Below are 16,372 nucleotides of genomic sequence, written 5' to 3'. Positions count from 1 at the left end.
CATCCGAAGCATCAATAGTATGAAATCTTTAATGCTTACGCTCAATCATTTGCATTCTTTACACATCCTCATGAGAAAGTTAATAAATCTGTGAAAAGAGTTTTTAATAGATGAAGAAATGTATTACAAGGATATGGTAAACTGAGAGAGGAAGATGAAGACTACATTCAAAGCTAAATTCTTGCTACATCCAAAATCAGCAGACAGAAGGCAAGGTGAAACACACAAGTCCCTAAGGGCTAAAAAATCCATAAACTATGAAGTCTCCTTCCTTCTCCTACCAAGCAACTCTTTGTCTTCAATCAGCAATCATAAAAATTGCCAAAGTACCAACATCACCTGGGAGCTTGACAGAAATGAAAAATTTCAAGCCCTGACAACATCTACTAAATCAGAAACTTTGAAGTACTGTCCAGTAATCTGTGATTCAAAAAGCTTTCCAGGTGATTTCTACTGTGAGATTGATCAACCCTGGCCTTTTAGGTTCTAATAGCCTCATACCAAGTGACCAGCAGGGTCTCATTGCCTTAATTATTTGCAGGGATTGTCTGACTGATCACACTACCCTATTTTCAACGAAAGAAAGAAAATATCAACTAGTTACTTTCTAACTAGATTTCCTTTAAAATGATAAGCATGCTTACAAGTATAAGTTCTTTGGCTTCCTGAGAAGACTGTAATTATTTGACCTACAGACAAAATGGATGCCAAGTAGTTAAACTGAACATAAGAACATTTTCAGACACCCGTTTTCATTACAAGCCTTGTGTTAAATCTGATTGATATCCTTCTAATAATCAACCTAGGAAAAGAACAATCACACAAATTTATGAGAACTTGACAGTTGGCTAGTTATTTGTTAAAAAAATAAATTAAGGTAAGATTCCCACCTCATGCTTCGATCAAAAATAAATTCAAAATGTACTCAAGATCTAAATATTGAAAACAAAAATATAAAAGCCTTAGAACCGTATGAGAATGGGCAGCAGGTGGCATGGAGGTTAAGGTGCTAGGTAGAGCATGGCAAGCTGTGTGGTGTGAGTCCCGAACCTGGCAGCTTGAATATCACACCGGGCGCGTGTGCCTGTGTGCCCAAAGTCCCAAGAGGAGAATGGAGCAGAAGGGATTGTGGCAAGGCCATCCTGCCTGGGGGGTGATTTCTCTTGCCCTCTTTCTATAGGTCTTTCTGGCAATCCCACATACCACACAGCAAAAAAAAAAAAAAAAGAAAGAAAGAATAAATAAATAAACTATGAGAGCATATCATAACCTTGAGAAAGACTTCTCAAATAAGATGCAAAAAAAAAAAAAACCACACAAAATATTTTATAACCATAACACTTTACTATATAGTGCCAGCAGTTGGCATGGTGGTGAAGGCACTGGACTCCCATATAGACAACTGTAGTTCCAGCTCTAATTTGGTGGCTTGCTTTCTCCCTCTCTGGTAAGCGTTTGTGCCCTATAGCAAATTAAAATAATAATAATAAATAAAATTAAATAATTATTTTTAAAAACTTTAGTACATAATAAAGATACCATAAACAAAACATGACAAAATTATGATTCAGAATAAAGAATTCCTACAAATTAATAAGAAAAAGATAAATGACCTAATAGGAAAATGGACTATGGTCCAGCCACAGTACCTGCGCTCTGAGGCTGAGATCACATGGGAGGCCTGGATTTAATTCCTAGTTCAACATAAAGGCTAAAGGTGAGGTGCAGGGGCAAGCATCTATAATCTTAGTGACTCAAGTAGGCTGAGGCAGGAGGACAGTGAGCTCGAGGCTGACTTGGGCAACACAGCAAGCTCCTTTCTAAAGATCAAACTAGGACATCCCCCAAGATGGCGGAGAGAGAGTGAGAAAACTGTGTTCACCCTTAGGTTTCTCTCGGGTCAAATTCCATTCTGATAGAAAAATGCAGTATTCACACCACTGCGAGCACCTTTTAGAGAGACTGAACAAACGAGAAGCAGGTTTTCTCTGTGACTGCAACATAGTGATTGGGGAATTCCAGTTTAAAGCTCATAGGAATGTGCTTGCCTCGTTTAGTGAAAATTTTGGCACGATCTACAGAAGCACTTCTGAGAACAATGTCTTTCTTGATCAGAGTCAGGTAAAGGCTGATGGACTTCAGAAATTGTTGGAGTTTATATACACAGGAACTTTAAATCTTGACAGAAATATCTAACATTACCGGAAACATTGAATCGAATCAACGGACTTGTCTTCTTACTCTACGAGATTATAAGAGTCGGGAGAAATCAGAAGTATCTACAGACTTAGTTCAGGCAAGTCCTAAACAAGGGGGCTTAACAAAGAAATCATCGCAAACTAAAAAGAAGAAAAAGGCTTTCAGCTCTCAGAAAGCAGGGCAGAATAAAACCGTGCAATATCCCAGTGACATTTTAGAGAATACATCTGTGGAATTATTCCTAGATGCAAATAAATTGTCTGCATCCATAGTCGAACTGGGTACACAGAGAACTGATAATGCAGAACTTGAGTTGACATCAGTTGTGGAAAATACTTTCCCAGTACAAGATAGCATACCAGCCATCACAGTGACACAGAAGCGTGGAAAATCACAGCCAAACTGCTTTGAAAGAACACTCTATGTCTAATATAGCCAGTGTTAAGAGTCCATATGAGCTGGAGAACTCTGGGGAAGAGCTGGATCAGAGGTTTTCCAAAGCCAAGCTCGTGTGTAACACGTGTGGGAAAGTGTTTTCAGAAGCCAGCAGCTTGAGAAGGCACATGAGAATACATAAAGGAGTCAAACCTTATGTCTGCCACTTGTGTGGAAAGGCATTTACCCAGTGTAATCAGCTGAAAACGCATGTGAGAACTCACACAGGTGAGAAGCCATACAAATGTGAATTGTGTGATAAAGGATTTGCTCAGAAATGCCAGCTAGTCTTCCACAGTTGCGTGCATCATGGTGAGGAAAAGCCCTATAAATGTAATGTGTGCAATTTACAGTTTGCAACTTCTAGCAATCTCAAGATTCATGCAAGGAAGCACAGTGGAGAGAAGCCTTACGTCTGTGATAGATGGGCAGAGATTTGCCCAAGCCAGCACACCGACCTATCACATCCGTAGGCATACTGGAGAAAAGCCTTATGTGTGTGATACCTGTGGGAAGGCTTTTGCTGTCTCTAGTTCTCTTATCACTCATTCTCGAAAACATACAGGTGAAAAACCATACATATGTGGTGTTTGTGGGAAAAGTTTTTATTTCCTCAGGAGAGCTCAACAAACACTTTCGATCCCATACAGGAGAAAGGCCATTTATCTGTGAATTATGTGGAAATTCTTACACAGATATAAAAATTTTAAAAAAGCACAAAAATGAAAGTCCATTCTGGTGCAGATAAAACTCTAGACTCCAGTGTAGAGGATCACACTTGGAATGAACAAGATTCCACACAAAAAAGCCCTTTATCAGAAACGATGGATGTGAAGCCTTCTGATATGACTTTGCCACTGGCTCTTCCACTTGGGACTGAGGACCACCACCACATGCTCCTGCCTGTGGCAGATAATCAGTCTCCTACATCCGATGCACTGTTGAGGTCAGCTGTGAATGGGTATTCAGAACCACAGTTGATTTTTTTTTACAACAATTATACTGACTTTGTGAAAAATAATTGTTCAGACCTGTCGGGCAGTGAGCATAAATAACCCTGGGAGGGTGCGTATGTTCATATTAAACCCCATTCATCTGGAAAAAAAAAAAACAAACAAACTAAACCTGCCTAACACTTGTTTTTCCATGTCTTACATATTTCCATCAAAAGTGATGAGATGCTGGGACCAGCAGTTAGCATAATGGCTGTCGCTGGACTCCCATGTAGTCGACCATGGTTCGCGTCCCGGACTCGATGGCTTAAAAACTCACACCGGGTGCGAGTGCGTGCGTGCCCAAGTTCCCGAGAGGAGAACGAAGGAGAAGGGATTGCAGCGTGGCCATCCCCCCTGGGGGGAGATTTCTCACTTTCGGTCTCTCTGTCTCTCTCTGTCTGGCGAGCGCATGTGCCCTATAGCAAAAACCTCTTCAAAAAAAAAGTGATGAGATGCTTTAAGACTGACTAGAGTTGTTCTTTGCTGTGTCAAATATAGTAGTACATTGGAGAGTGGTTAAGAGTGAATATTCTCAAAAAAGCAAGGGGGAAAAAAAAGCTCAGAGAGCAAAGTAAAGAAAGTATCAAAGCTTTAAAGTAAGCTAACTGTTCAACTTGACTCAGTTTTTATTGCTAAATTAAATAAAAAATAATGATAACTCTGAATCTCTGAAGCAATATACATTTTGATGCTGATCCATTTTAATGTACCCAAAATGATTTTTAGTACTTCCAAAATTTTCACAATACTATGGTTAAATATCATAGAGAATATTTCTTTCAGATCAAATCTCTATCTCTCAATAGGTAGTTGAAAACATTCTCAATACTGTCATGAAATATTTATTCCAACAACAGTCATTTTTCAACTTATAAACTGCCTTCTATTTTCAAACTCGTGTTATGAACAAATTATATGTATGTACTTGCTTCTGAACCAATTCGTTTTGTGTCACTAAATGCAATGTAAAAAGTTTGATCATGAGATCTATAGAAATTAAATTTCCTCTTTAAAAAAAAAAATGTTGGAGTTGGGATCAGCAGTTAGCGTAATGGCTATGTCACTGGATTCCCACGTAGCCGAATGCGGTTCGCATCCCAGACCCAGTGGCTTAAACTCACGCCGGGCACGTGTGCGTGCATGCCCAAGATCACAAGAGGAGAATGGAGGAGAAGGGACTGCAGCGTGGCCATCCCCCCCGGGGAGGTGATCTCTTGCTTTCTGTCTCTCTGTCTCTCTCTGTCTGGCGAGTGCACGTGCCCTATAGCAAAAACCTCTTCAAAAAAAAATGTTGGAGGGTATATGCTATTGCTAGAGAGAAACATGGAGAGACAGAGAAAAAGAGGGAAAGGAAGAAAGCGCTACCCCCACCGCCCATGCGATGTGGTCATGCCACAATCCCTTCACCTCCATTTCCCCATCCTGTTGGAATTTGGGGCACACGTGCACATGCACACAATTTTCAAGCCACTAGGCCCAGAACTCAAATCACAGCTGGCCACGTGGGATTGGCCTGCCCTACTTCTATTTTACACGTTATTTTTATTTAATTATTCCCTAAAGCCTATTAACAAAATTCATTGCACATCGAATAAAAGAATACAGAGCCTTATACCATAGCTATTACATAATATATTTTAATTAGCATTACATTACTATAAAATATTATATAAAAGAGCAAAATTATATAGTCATATTATAACATAGATCATTTAAATACATCAATATAATCAATATATCAATTAGATTCCTTTATACTTAGCTTAAATGGACTTACAATCTAGCTTATAAAATGTGTCCCATAATTTACTTTTCAGTAATTTTTTTTAAATAACATTTCTTCAAATGCATATAATACATTTTTTTTGGAGATTTTTTTTTGGTTTGGGGGTATGTTTTGTTTTTGTTTTTGTTTTTGTTATAGGGCGTGTATACACACCAGAAAGACAGAGAGAGACAGAGACAGAAAACAAGAAATCACCCCCTCCCCCCAGGAGGGATGGCCATGCTGCAATCTCTTCTCCTCTATTCTCCTCTCAGGATCTTGGGCACACACACACACACACACACACACACACACACACGCGCCCCTGACATAGCCAGCAGGTCTGGGACTCTAACCGTGGGCAATTACATGGGAGTCCAGCAACACAGCCATTACACCAGTTGCTGGTACCCATACATTCATTTTCAATTGAAAGGTATGAATACTTTTCTGTCAGAAAGTCCAATGTGGCTAGATGGTTAGATAGTACAGACTATCTTTCTTACTTAGGAAGTGAGAAAGTAACAGATCATCTTTTTTTTTTTTTTTCAAGGTTTTTGTCTTGAGGCACATGCACCTGCCAGAGAGAGAGAGAAAGAGACACACACAGTAAAAGGGAAAGTGAGAAATCAACACCCCAGAGGGAATGGCCACACTGCAATCCCTTCCTTCCATTCTGCTCCTGGACTCGGGCGTGCATGCTCAAATGCCTGGTGTGATTTTTCAAGCCACTGCATCTGGAACTCAAACTGCCGTCAGCCATGTGGGTCCTGAGTTCAACAACGTAACCGCTATGCCATCTGCTGGCCCCAGCCATCTGATATATTTTGTTGAAGGTTTTTTAATAACTCACCCAGAAATTAAGCATTAGTGACTTTACTGGTTGATTCCATCATCCTTTCACAAGTCAGGTGGTTTCTAAGTCTTTGCTACCAATAAAACTGAAAAAGGTCCTAATTAAATGGTCAGTTTATAAATCATTCAAAACTTTTGGGGGACCAGCAGGTGATGTGGTAGTTAAGGCACTGGACTCCAACATGGCCAACTATGTTCAAGTGCCAGAGCTGGTGGCTTGAAAATCACACCAGGCACCTGTGCATCTGCACCCAAAATCTCAGGAGAGTAGAGGAGAAGGGATTGTGGCATGGCAATCTGGGAGATAATTTCTCACTTTCCCTTTCACTGTCTCTCAACTAAGCACACTTGCCCTATAGCAAAAATAAATAAATAAAATAAAAATGAAACAAAACAAAACAAAAAAGTTGTTTAATAATATACCAACACACTATTTTTGGTATATAACTTGGGAAAAATGAACCAGTATTGCTATGTGAAAATTCCTCACATTGTAGCAATAACTAATATTCAGGAAATAGAGTTGAATGAGGAACATTCAACTGAGGAAAAGTATCACTCATGTCATTAAAGGTATGGTTCCACAAAATTTTAGCTTTCATCAAAATGTGGAACATAATGATGTTCTTTTAAACAATTGTGCACTAATTGTAACAATAGAAATGTTTTCACTTTTTTGTTGCAGAAAAGTTGACAAAAATCCTTCATGAATAAAAATATATTACAATGAAATTATGAGGAGTGAAGACTTTCTGCAAGATGGCTGACTAGTGGCACCTAATGCACTTCCCTCCCACAAAGAGCAACCAAAACAAAATACAAGCATCTGATATTCAGGTGGAGTGTTTCAGAGAAAACAATGGAGTGCTGTCAGGATGTGGTGGAGATACTGTGGAATGCAGAGACTCAGGATAGCCTATAGAAGGGAATGCCAAGCATCCTACATCTCCCAACTTGCCTCCCCCCATTTTACCAGTTATCCCGCTTGGAGCTAGAAGGGACTTTAACAATGAAAATAAAGTAAGGACCATCCTCCACCACACCCTATTGACCCCCTAATACTTTGGACATATGAAGTCTTTCCTACAGAGGAATCATACAGTCTTTATAGGCCCCTGAGCCAAGTTTGGGAAGCAGTGAGGGGTCTACATCATGAATTGCCCTAGAGGAGGCATCCAGGCCACATGGTACTTTCCCCAATTCCGGCTGTTGTTGTACAAAGCCATCTTTCCACCATACCAGCCTGTATCCCACAGCAATAGAGAATCCCACAGGAAAAGAGAATACAACCCCATCCACAACCTCCAAAGCACGGAAGCTCTGTAATAGCCTCACTGCTCTCCCCTACACCCATTCTGTGGAATCAGTTAGACAAGCAACCCCAGAACACAGCTAAACATTAGGAGAGACCTGGATCCCACCACCCCACCTATTTCTTATGGGGATTGAGGGGCAACACCATCCACAGCCATATGCTGCATTGAGCCACCTAAATATCAGATTTAAATAGATTTAATAGACACTTACAAAATATTACAACCAATAGCTGCATGCAGAATACACATTTTTCTCATTGGTACATGTAGAGTTCTCCAAGATAGACCATGATAAACAAGTGTCAACAATTTTTTAATTTTTTTTGGAGAGGATTTTACTATAGGGTGCATGCGCTTGCAGGAAAGACAGAGAGAGAGACAGAAAGCAAGATATCATACCCCGGGGGGATGGCCACACCCTTCTCCATTCTCCCCTCAGGATCTTGGGCACACACTCACATGCGCCCACGTGAGTTTCAAGCCACCGGGTCCGGGACTCAAACCGTGGTCAACCACATGGGAGTCCAGAGACACAGCCAATACACCAACTGCTGGTCCCAGTGTCAAGAAATTTTAAAGAATCAAAATCATATTTAGTACAGACCACAATGGAACCAAACTAGAAATCAATAACAACAGAAACTTTGGAAACTGTGTAAGTGCGTGAAAATTAAGAAGTAACCTCCTGAATGACTACTGGGTCAATAAAGAAATTAAGAAGGAAACTTTAAAACGTATTGAAACAAATCAAAATAAAAACACAACATATCAAAACCTGTGGAAAGACCAACAGATGGCATGGAAGTTAAGGCACCGGATCCCACAAGGCCAACTCCAGAACTAGCAGCTTGAAAATGCCAGGCACATGTGCATGCATGCCCAAAATTCCAAGAGGAGAATGAAGGGGAAGGGACTGCAGTGTGGTCATCCCCCTGGGGGGTGACTTCTCTCTTTCTCTCTCTCTCTCCAACAAACACATGTGCCCTAAAGGAAACAAAAACAAAACCGAAAAAAAAAAAAAAATCCGCAGGATACAGTAAAAGCAGTAGTAAGAGGGAATTTTATAGCAATAAATGTCTACATTGAAAAAGCAGAAAGATTTCAAATAAACAACCGATCAATATACCTCCCGGAGCTAGAAAACCAAGAACAAACAAAACTTAAAAAAAAAAAAAAAAAAAAAAAAAAAAAAAAAAAAAAAAAAAACATAAAGAAAGAAATAATAAAGATCCAAGCAGAAATAAATGAATTTGAAACCAAAAAAAAAAAAGAATTGAAAAGCTGTTTTTTAGAAAAAATAAGCAAAATTGACAAACCATTAGCTAAACTATGAAAAAAATGAGAGTAGATTACAATAAATAAAATCATAGCAGAAAGATAAAATCAAAGCTGAAAGATAAAATCATAGCTGAAAGACATAACAACTGATACTTCAAAAATACAAAGGATCATGGGAACCAGCAGTTAGCGTAATGGCTAGGTCACTGGACTCTCATGTAGTCGACCGTGGTTCGCGTCCCGGACCCGGTGGCTTAAAACTCATGCCGGGCGCGTGTGCGCGCGTGCCCCAGATCCGAGAGGAGAATGGAGAAGGGCTTGCGGCGTGGCCATCCCCCCTGGGGGGTGATTTCTCGCTTTCTGTCTCTATGTCTCTCTCTGTCTGTCTGGCGAGCGCACGCACCCTATAGCGAAAAAAAAAAAAAAATACAAAGGATCGTTACAGACTATTATGAACAACTATATGCCAATAAATGGAAAATCTGTAAAAAAAACTGATAAATTCCTGGGCTGACCCCTAGTGCAGTGGTTAAATGCTACACAGAGGGAACCAGATCCTACATGGAGAAACACAGTTCTAATCCTGTCCCTGGTGACCTGAAATACACACTGGGCACAAATGTACATGCCCGAGATCTTGATGGGATGTAGAAATGGTGGAAAAAGGATTAAAGAGTGACCTTACAGGCCTTACTGTAGGGTTCTTTCTCTCTCGTTCTCTCTTCCTTTTTCCTCTCGTGTGCACATATCCTGTGGCATTAGAAAAAAAGAAAAAGATAAAGAATTTGATAAATTTGTGGACATTTACAACTTGCCAAGATTGAACCAGAAAGAAATAGAAAACCTGAGCAGACCAATAAGTAAATGAGATTGAATTAGTAATAAAGTTTCCCTATCTAAAAAAGCCCAGGACCATAGTTTCACTCTGAATTCTACGAAACTTTTAAAGAATTAACATTAATTTTCTACAACTATTCCAAAATAATTCAAAGGAAGGGATTCTTCCAAACTCAATCAATGAGGTAAGATTATGCCAATACCAAAAACAGACAAGGACACAACAAAAAATGAAAACTACAAACCAGTATCTCTGATGAACATAGATTCAAAAATCCTTAAAAAGGGCCAGCCAGTAGTGGGGAGGTTACGGTAGCACATGGCCAGCTGTATGGTTCAATTCCCAATTCCAGTGGCTTGAAAAAACACACCATGCCCAAGTATGTGCATGTCCAAAATTCCAAGAAGAGAATGGAGGAGAAGGGACTGTAGTTTGGCCATTGCCCCTGGGGGTGCTTTGTTACTTTCCTCTCTCTTTCTTTCTCTCAGGAGAACTCACATGCCCCATACCAAAACTTAAAAACAAAACAAAATAAAAAAACAACCTTAATAAAATACTAACAAATCAAACACAAAAGCAAATCAAAAATGTATAAAACGTATAAACCATGAACAAGTAGAATTTATCCTAAGGATACAAGGATGGTTCAAACACACAAAAAATATGATCATCTAAATAGACAAAGAAAATGCATTTGATAAAAATTCAACATGGTTTCACAATAAAAATTCTCAACAAATTAGGTACAGGAAGAATGTACCTTTACACAATAATAGTCAAATATGACAAACCCACACCTAACATGCTGAATGGAGAGAAGTTTAAAGATTTTCCTCTAAGAATTGGAATGAAGCAAATATGGCTACTTTCACCACTCCTACTCAACATGGTACTTGAAGTCCTCACCAGAGCAATTAGGTAAGACAAAGAAATAAAGACCTCCAGGAGCTGGCAGGTGGTGGTTAAGGTGCTGGACTCTCACATGGCCAACCACAGTCTTAGTCCTGGAACTGGTGTTTTTTTTGTTTTGTTTTCTTTTCTTTTCTTACTTTCCCTCTCTCTTTTCTCTTTCGCTTTCTCTCTCTCTCTCTCCCCCCCTCCTCTCTGGTGAAATAATAATGATAATAAATAAAATTAAAATTAAATAATTCCGGTGCCAGCAGGTGGTATAGTGGTTAAGGCACTGGGTTCCCACATGGCCAACTGCAGTTTGAGTCCCAGACCCAGAAACTTGAAACTTGCACGAGGCAGATGTGCATGTGTGCCCAAATCCCAAGAGGAGAATGGAGTAGAAGGGACTGTGAGGTGGCCATCCCAAGGTGGGGTGGGGTGGGGGGGTGATTACTCACTTTTTCTCTCTCCATCTCGCTCTGCCTCTCCAGTGCCCTAAAAACATGCCCTAAAAACTCTCAAGAAAAAAAAAAAGAAAGAAAGAAAAGAAACTAAATAATTCATTTTTTAGGGGCTGGAAGGTGGCATGGTAGTTAAGGACACTGGATTCCCATATGGCTGATCACAGTTCGAGTCCCGGACATGGTGGCTTGCTTTCTCATTTTCCTTCTCTCTCTTACTCTCTCTCTCTCTCTCTCTCTCTCTCTCTCTCTTATTCTGTCCCTTTCTGATCAAATTAAAATAGATAAATAAATAAAGTTAAATAAAATAATTATTTAAAAAATAATAATCTTTTTAAAAATTTTTAAAAATGTAAAAAGCCTCCTTATTGGGAGAAGGTCACACTGACCATGTTTACAGATGACATGATTTTACAAGTACAAAAACCTAAAGAATCTACCAAACAACTCTTAGAAAACACATAAAAATTGAGGAAATTGTAGGATATCAAAACATACAAAATTAGTAGCATTACTATATACCAATAACAAATTAACTAAAAAATAAAGCAGGAAGTCAATCCCATCTATAATAGCTACTAAAAGAAAGAAGAAGAAAAAAGAATGAAATACCTAGTAATAAATTTAACCATGAGGGTGAAAGATCTCTACAATGAAACCATAAAACACTGCTGAAAGAAACTGAAGAAGTCACAAAAAGAGGAAAAATAAGTTCATTGATCAGATGAACAAATATTTTTGAAATATCCATACTACTGAAAGTAATCTATAGATTCAATCCAGTGCCTATCAAAATACCAATGGCGGGAACCAGCAGTTAGCGTAATGGCTATGTCGCTGGATTCCCACGTAGTCGCCCGCGGTTCACGTCCCAGACCCGGTGGCTTAGAACTCACGCCGGGCGTGTGTGCGTGCGTGCCCAAAATCCCGAGAGCAGAATGGAGGAGAAGGGATTACGGCGTGACCATCCCCCCGGGGGGTGATTTCTCGCTTTCTGTCTCTATGTCTCTGTCTGGCGAGCAAACGCGCCCTATAGCGAAAATCTCTCAAAAAAAAAAAAAGAAAAAGAAAAAAAATACCAATGGCATCCTTCACAGAAATATAAAAAAAGTATAAAATTTTACAGAACCACAAAAGATCCCAAAGAACTAAAACGGTTCTGAGAAAAATGATGAAGGTAGTGGCATCACGCTATCAGATTTCAAATACACCATGAAACAATAGTAAAGAAGACAGCATGGTAGAGGCATAAAAACTGACAAATAGATCAATGGAACAGAACAGAGAACCCAGAAGTAAATCAACATAAACACATATGATTTTTGTCTAAAACACCAGTGATAGTCACACTGAGATTAGGAGAGTCTCTTCCATAAATAGTACTAGGAAAACCAAATATCTATCACAAATAAAATAAAATAAAACTAGACCTCTATCTCGCACCAAAAAACAAACAAACAAACAAAAACTCAAAATGGGCCAAAAACTTAAATGTAGGACCTGAAACTATGGATATACTGGAAGAAAGCAAAGGAAAAACACTTTAGGACATTAGTCTGGGCAGAGTTTTTTTTGGTTGTTGTTAAGACATCAAAAGCATAGGCGATGAAGGCAAAAATAAACAAATGGGATTATATGAAACTAAGAAGCTTCACAACAAAAGGAACAATCAAGCGAGTAAAGAGATAACCTACAGAATGAGAAAAATTTTTTCAAATTATTCATCTGACAACAAATTAATATACACAACCTACAAGTAACTCAAACAACTTAACAGCAAAAACATACACACACACACACATCTTAAAAATGGGTACATTATCTGAATATAGACATTTCTCAAAAGACATTTGAATGGCCAGAAAGTACAGGAACAATGCTCAACATCACTAATCATCGAATTAGTGATAGAAATGCAAATCAAACTGATAATCAGGTATCAACTCTCCTCACTTAGAATGGCAATTATCAAAAAGACACAAAATAAGAAATGCTAGCAAGGATGGGAAAGAAAGAGAATTTTTACACACTGTGGGACAATAAACTAGTAAAATCATTATATAAAATACTGTATGAAGTTTCTTCAAAAACCTAAAAATAGAACTACCTTATAACCTAGGAATCCTACTACTGAGTATGTATCTAAAGAGAAGGCAATCTGTATTTTGAAGATACCTAAATTCCCATGTTCACTACAGCCCTATTTACAATAGCCAAAATAAGGAATCACCCTACATGTACATCACCAGATGAATAAAGAAATACATATATTATAAATTATAATTTATATATATTATTATGATGATTTATAATATATAGGATCAGTGGAATACTCTTCTGCCATTTCAAAGAATGAAATATTGAGACCAGCAGATGGCATAGTGGTTAAGGCACAACCACTCCCACATGGTTGACTGTGGTTCGAGTCCTGGACGCCAGCAGCTTGAAACTCAAGCCAGAAGCATGTGCATGTGTGCCCAAAATCCTGAGAGGAGAATGGAAGAGAAAGGGATTGTGGCGTGGTCATCTCCATTATGGGGTGATTTCTCACTTTCTGTCTCTGTCTCTCCAACAATCCCACACTCCCTATAGCAAAAATCTCTTTTTAAAAAAAAAAAAAAGATTGACAAGTAGAGAGCATTATGTTAAGTAAGAAAAGTCAAGAACAGAGATAAATACTGCATATCCTCACTCATTTGTGGAAGCTAAAATACTGTCTACGTAGAAGGAGAGAGTATAATAGTGGTTACTAGAGACAGGGAACACTAGGGGAAAGGAAGAGATATGAAAATGTTGGTTAATGTTTACAGTATTTTTGGGAGAGGTGATGAAATGTTCTGGAATTACACAGTAGTGACAGTTGTGCAACATTTTTAATGCACTAAAAACCACTTTACTATACAATTTACAATTGCTACAAAGGTGAGTTTTTTTCCCTCAAAAAATATATACAAAAAATTATGAGAAGTAAATATAATTCTAACACATATTCAACATGATAAAGGAATAAAAAACATTTGCTAACAGTTAAAGCTTTTCTATCTACTTTCAAAATAAACATAGTAGCAAAGACTAGATGGTGGTAAAATATTCTGTGAGGCCCACCCATATGGAGGTTTGCCTACTGATGACCAGAGAGCTCCCTAAGTTTGTGTGGCATGCACCTGTCCATGATCTTGACTGGCTGAAAGTCAGGATGGAAGTGTCAGGACCCTTGTGGGGAAGGGATGCTGTATCCTCTTACTCTCTCTCACTGTCTCTGTTTTTCAGTCTGACCCATGGAATAAATAAATTTTTTAAAATAATTTTTTAAAATCACTAGAGTATTCTATTTCCACTTAAAAGATACACCTTAAAGACAACTGGAACTATTTTTCTTTTAAATGTCTGTATTTACAACATATTAGAAATGTCACTCTTAAGGGACCAGCAGTTAGCATAATGGCTATGTCGCTGGACTCCCACATAGTCAATCGTGGTTCAAGTCCTGGACTCGGTGGCTTAAACTCACGCCGGGCACGTGTGCATGTGTGCCCAAGATCCTGAGAGGAGAATGGAGAAGGGATTGTGGCGTGGCCATCCCCTTGGGGGGTGATTTCTCACTTTCTGTCTCTCTGTCTCTGTCTGTCTAGCGAGTGCACATGCCTATAGCGAAAACCTCTCCAGAAAAAGAAAAAGGAAAAAAAAAAAGAAATGTCACCCTTTGCAACTATTCATACATAACAAGAAAAATCTAGGTATCAACCTAAAAATGTGCAAAAGGATACATATTTGCAAAATCGTCTTAGCACGCAAAAGAGAAAAATATTTGAAGACTACTATTTAGTCTACAAAACTTTTTTTTTCCTTTTTGAGTGCAGGGCCTGTTATAATCATTATATTGCCAGTGCCAAAAAGAAATCTTGAATCCACCAGGTATTCAATAATCATTTGATAAAAATAAATTATATTTTAAATAAATGTTTTCTTAATTAGGCATTGTTTAAAATTATTTTCTGGTCTCTGCACACATCTACCACCATGTTCATGAATGGATGAAAAAAATGAAATAAATGCATGGGATGCAAACTTATTCATTACTGCCAGGAAAATTATTGGGGTGTGGGGGCTGGGGTGAGGAGAAGACAAGAGGTACAATGAAACCTACAATTTTATAATGAAAATCTCGGCTATTCTAAGCAACAGTGCCATTGACAAAATCTTGCGAGGAATCATTTTACCATTCAAGAACAGCATCAACAGACATCCCTTCCTTACTCACCAGTAGTCTGCAAATACTCTAATCCCAACATTTAACAAAAAGGATCCCTATAGAACCAGCTCAGGTAGAGCCAAAGGTATTGAGCTTAGAAATGTGATTCTAGGCACAGTGGTAAAACGCAGTGCTCTGTGAGGGTGACTCACATGGAAAGGTTTCAGGTTTGAGTGTGGAGTCCTCGCCAGGCATGTGCATGCCTTATGGTCTGGCCAGCTGAGGCTCAGGGGCAACTGCAGTATGAGGACCCTACTGGGGCAGTCTGTCTCGGTCTTTGTCTCTCTCTCATATATGCACTCTAGGAAGGAATAAATACACTTTTTTAAAAATGTGATTCTAGCAAGTCTAGCAAGTCACTTTTCCCATTTAGGTCTCAATGACCTCAATTGTATATTTCACTTAGAGCCTTTCAGCACCAAGAATATGTGAAGCTTTGCGAGAGGAAAACTGTAAGACGTGGAAAGGCTTGTGGGTACACTTAAAACAATGTCGACTGAGGGTTCTCTGGTGGGAATGCACACTTCTAAGCTGCCACAAGCTCAGGCTGGAACTTTGCACAGACCAGCTTCCAGGCCTTTGGGACACAGGGGTCAAGGTCAAGTCCACCTTTCTACAACTCCTCAGGGCTGCTGGGTTAACCTCTGCGTGTACTAAATCCAAGCTACAATTCTGGGGCTAAAAGCAGGAGTGAGGAAAGTCGAAAGCACTATTCTAGGTGATCAGAAACCTTGGTCCAGACTCCGGTTACAGAATGAGTCCCAAAGAGTGCAAATGATTTGCCCCGCGTTAGTCAGCAGTTAGGGCGGCGAGGTCGGGACTAGAACCTCCACCTCTCCGCTCACGCGCAGCAAGCGCTCCTTACAAGCGCACGGAAGTAGTAGGGAGGGGGTGCACGACGCGCGGGGCCCGGGGCCCAGCGCGCAGCACAGGGGCGGCGGGGAGAGCTGAGGGGGCGCTCCGGTTACCTGTGTCAGCCCCCGCCCCAGAGTGCAGCACTCTGATCTCCGGCCGCTGCCCGCCGCCGCCCGGCCTGCCCCGCACCACCTGCCGCAGAAGTAGCCGCACGCGCCGCGAGGCCGCGCCG

The 16,372-nt window shown here is 39.6% G+C and overlaps 1 protein-coding gene and 1 pseudogene across 1 annotated transcript in view; one reads left to right on the top strand and one right to left on the bottom strand.

Annotated features, from left to right (window-relative positions):
* The window catches only part of VWA8 (von Willebrand factor A domain containing 8), a gene marked incomplete at its 5' end in the record, with an annotated part of 402,506 nt that extends 386,141 nt beyond the window's left edge, over positions 1-16,365 (bottom strand). Inside the window, 1 exon segment of the mRNA XM_006155509.3 lies at positions 16,254-16,365. Within this exon segment, the coding sequence (XP_006155571.2) occupies positions 16,254-16,365 (112 nt within the window).
* On the top strand, positions 1,897-3,689 carry LOC102503131 (myoneurin-like; annotated as a pseudogene).
* Positions 16,366-16,372: the final 7 nt, after the last annotated feature.

The sequence above is a fragment of the Tupaia chinensis genome, unplaced genomic scaffold (genome assembly GCF_000334495.1).
Source record: "Tupaia chinensis unplaced genomic scaffold, TupChi_1.0 Scaffold000458_2, whole genome shotgun sequence".
Lineage (NCBI taxonomy): Eukaryota > Metazoa > Chordata > Mammalia > Scandentia > Tupaiidae > Tupaia > Tupaia belangeri.
Note: the sequence above shows the minus strand (reverse complement) of the source record. Positions and strands in the feature narration are given on the sequence as shown.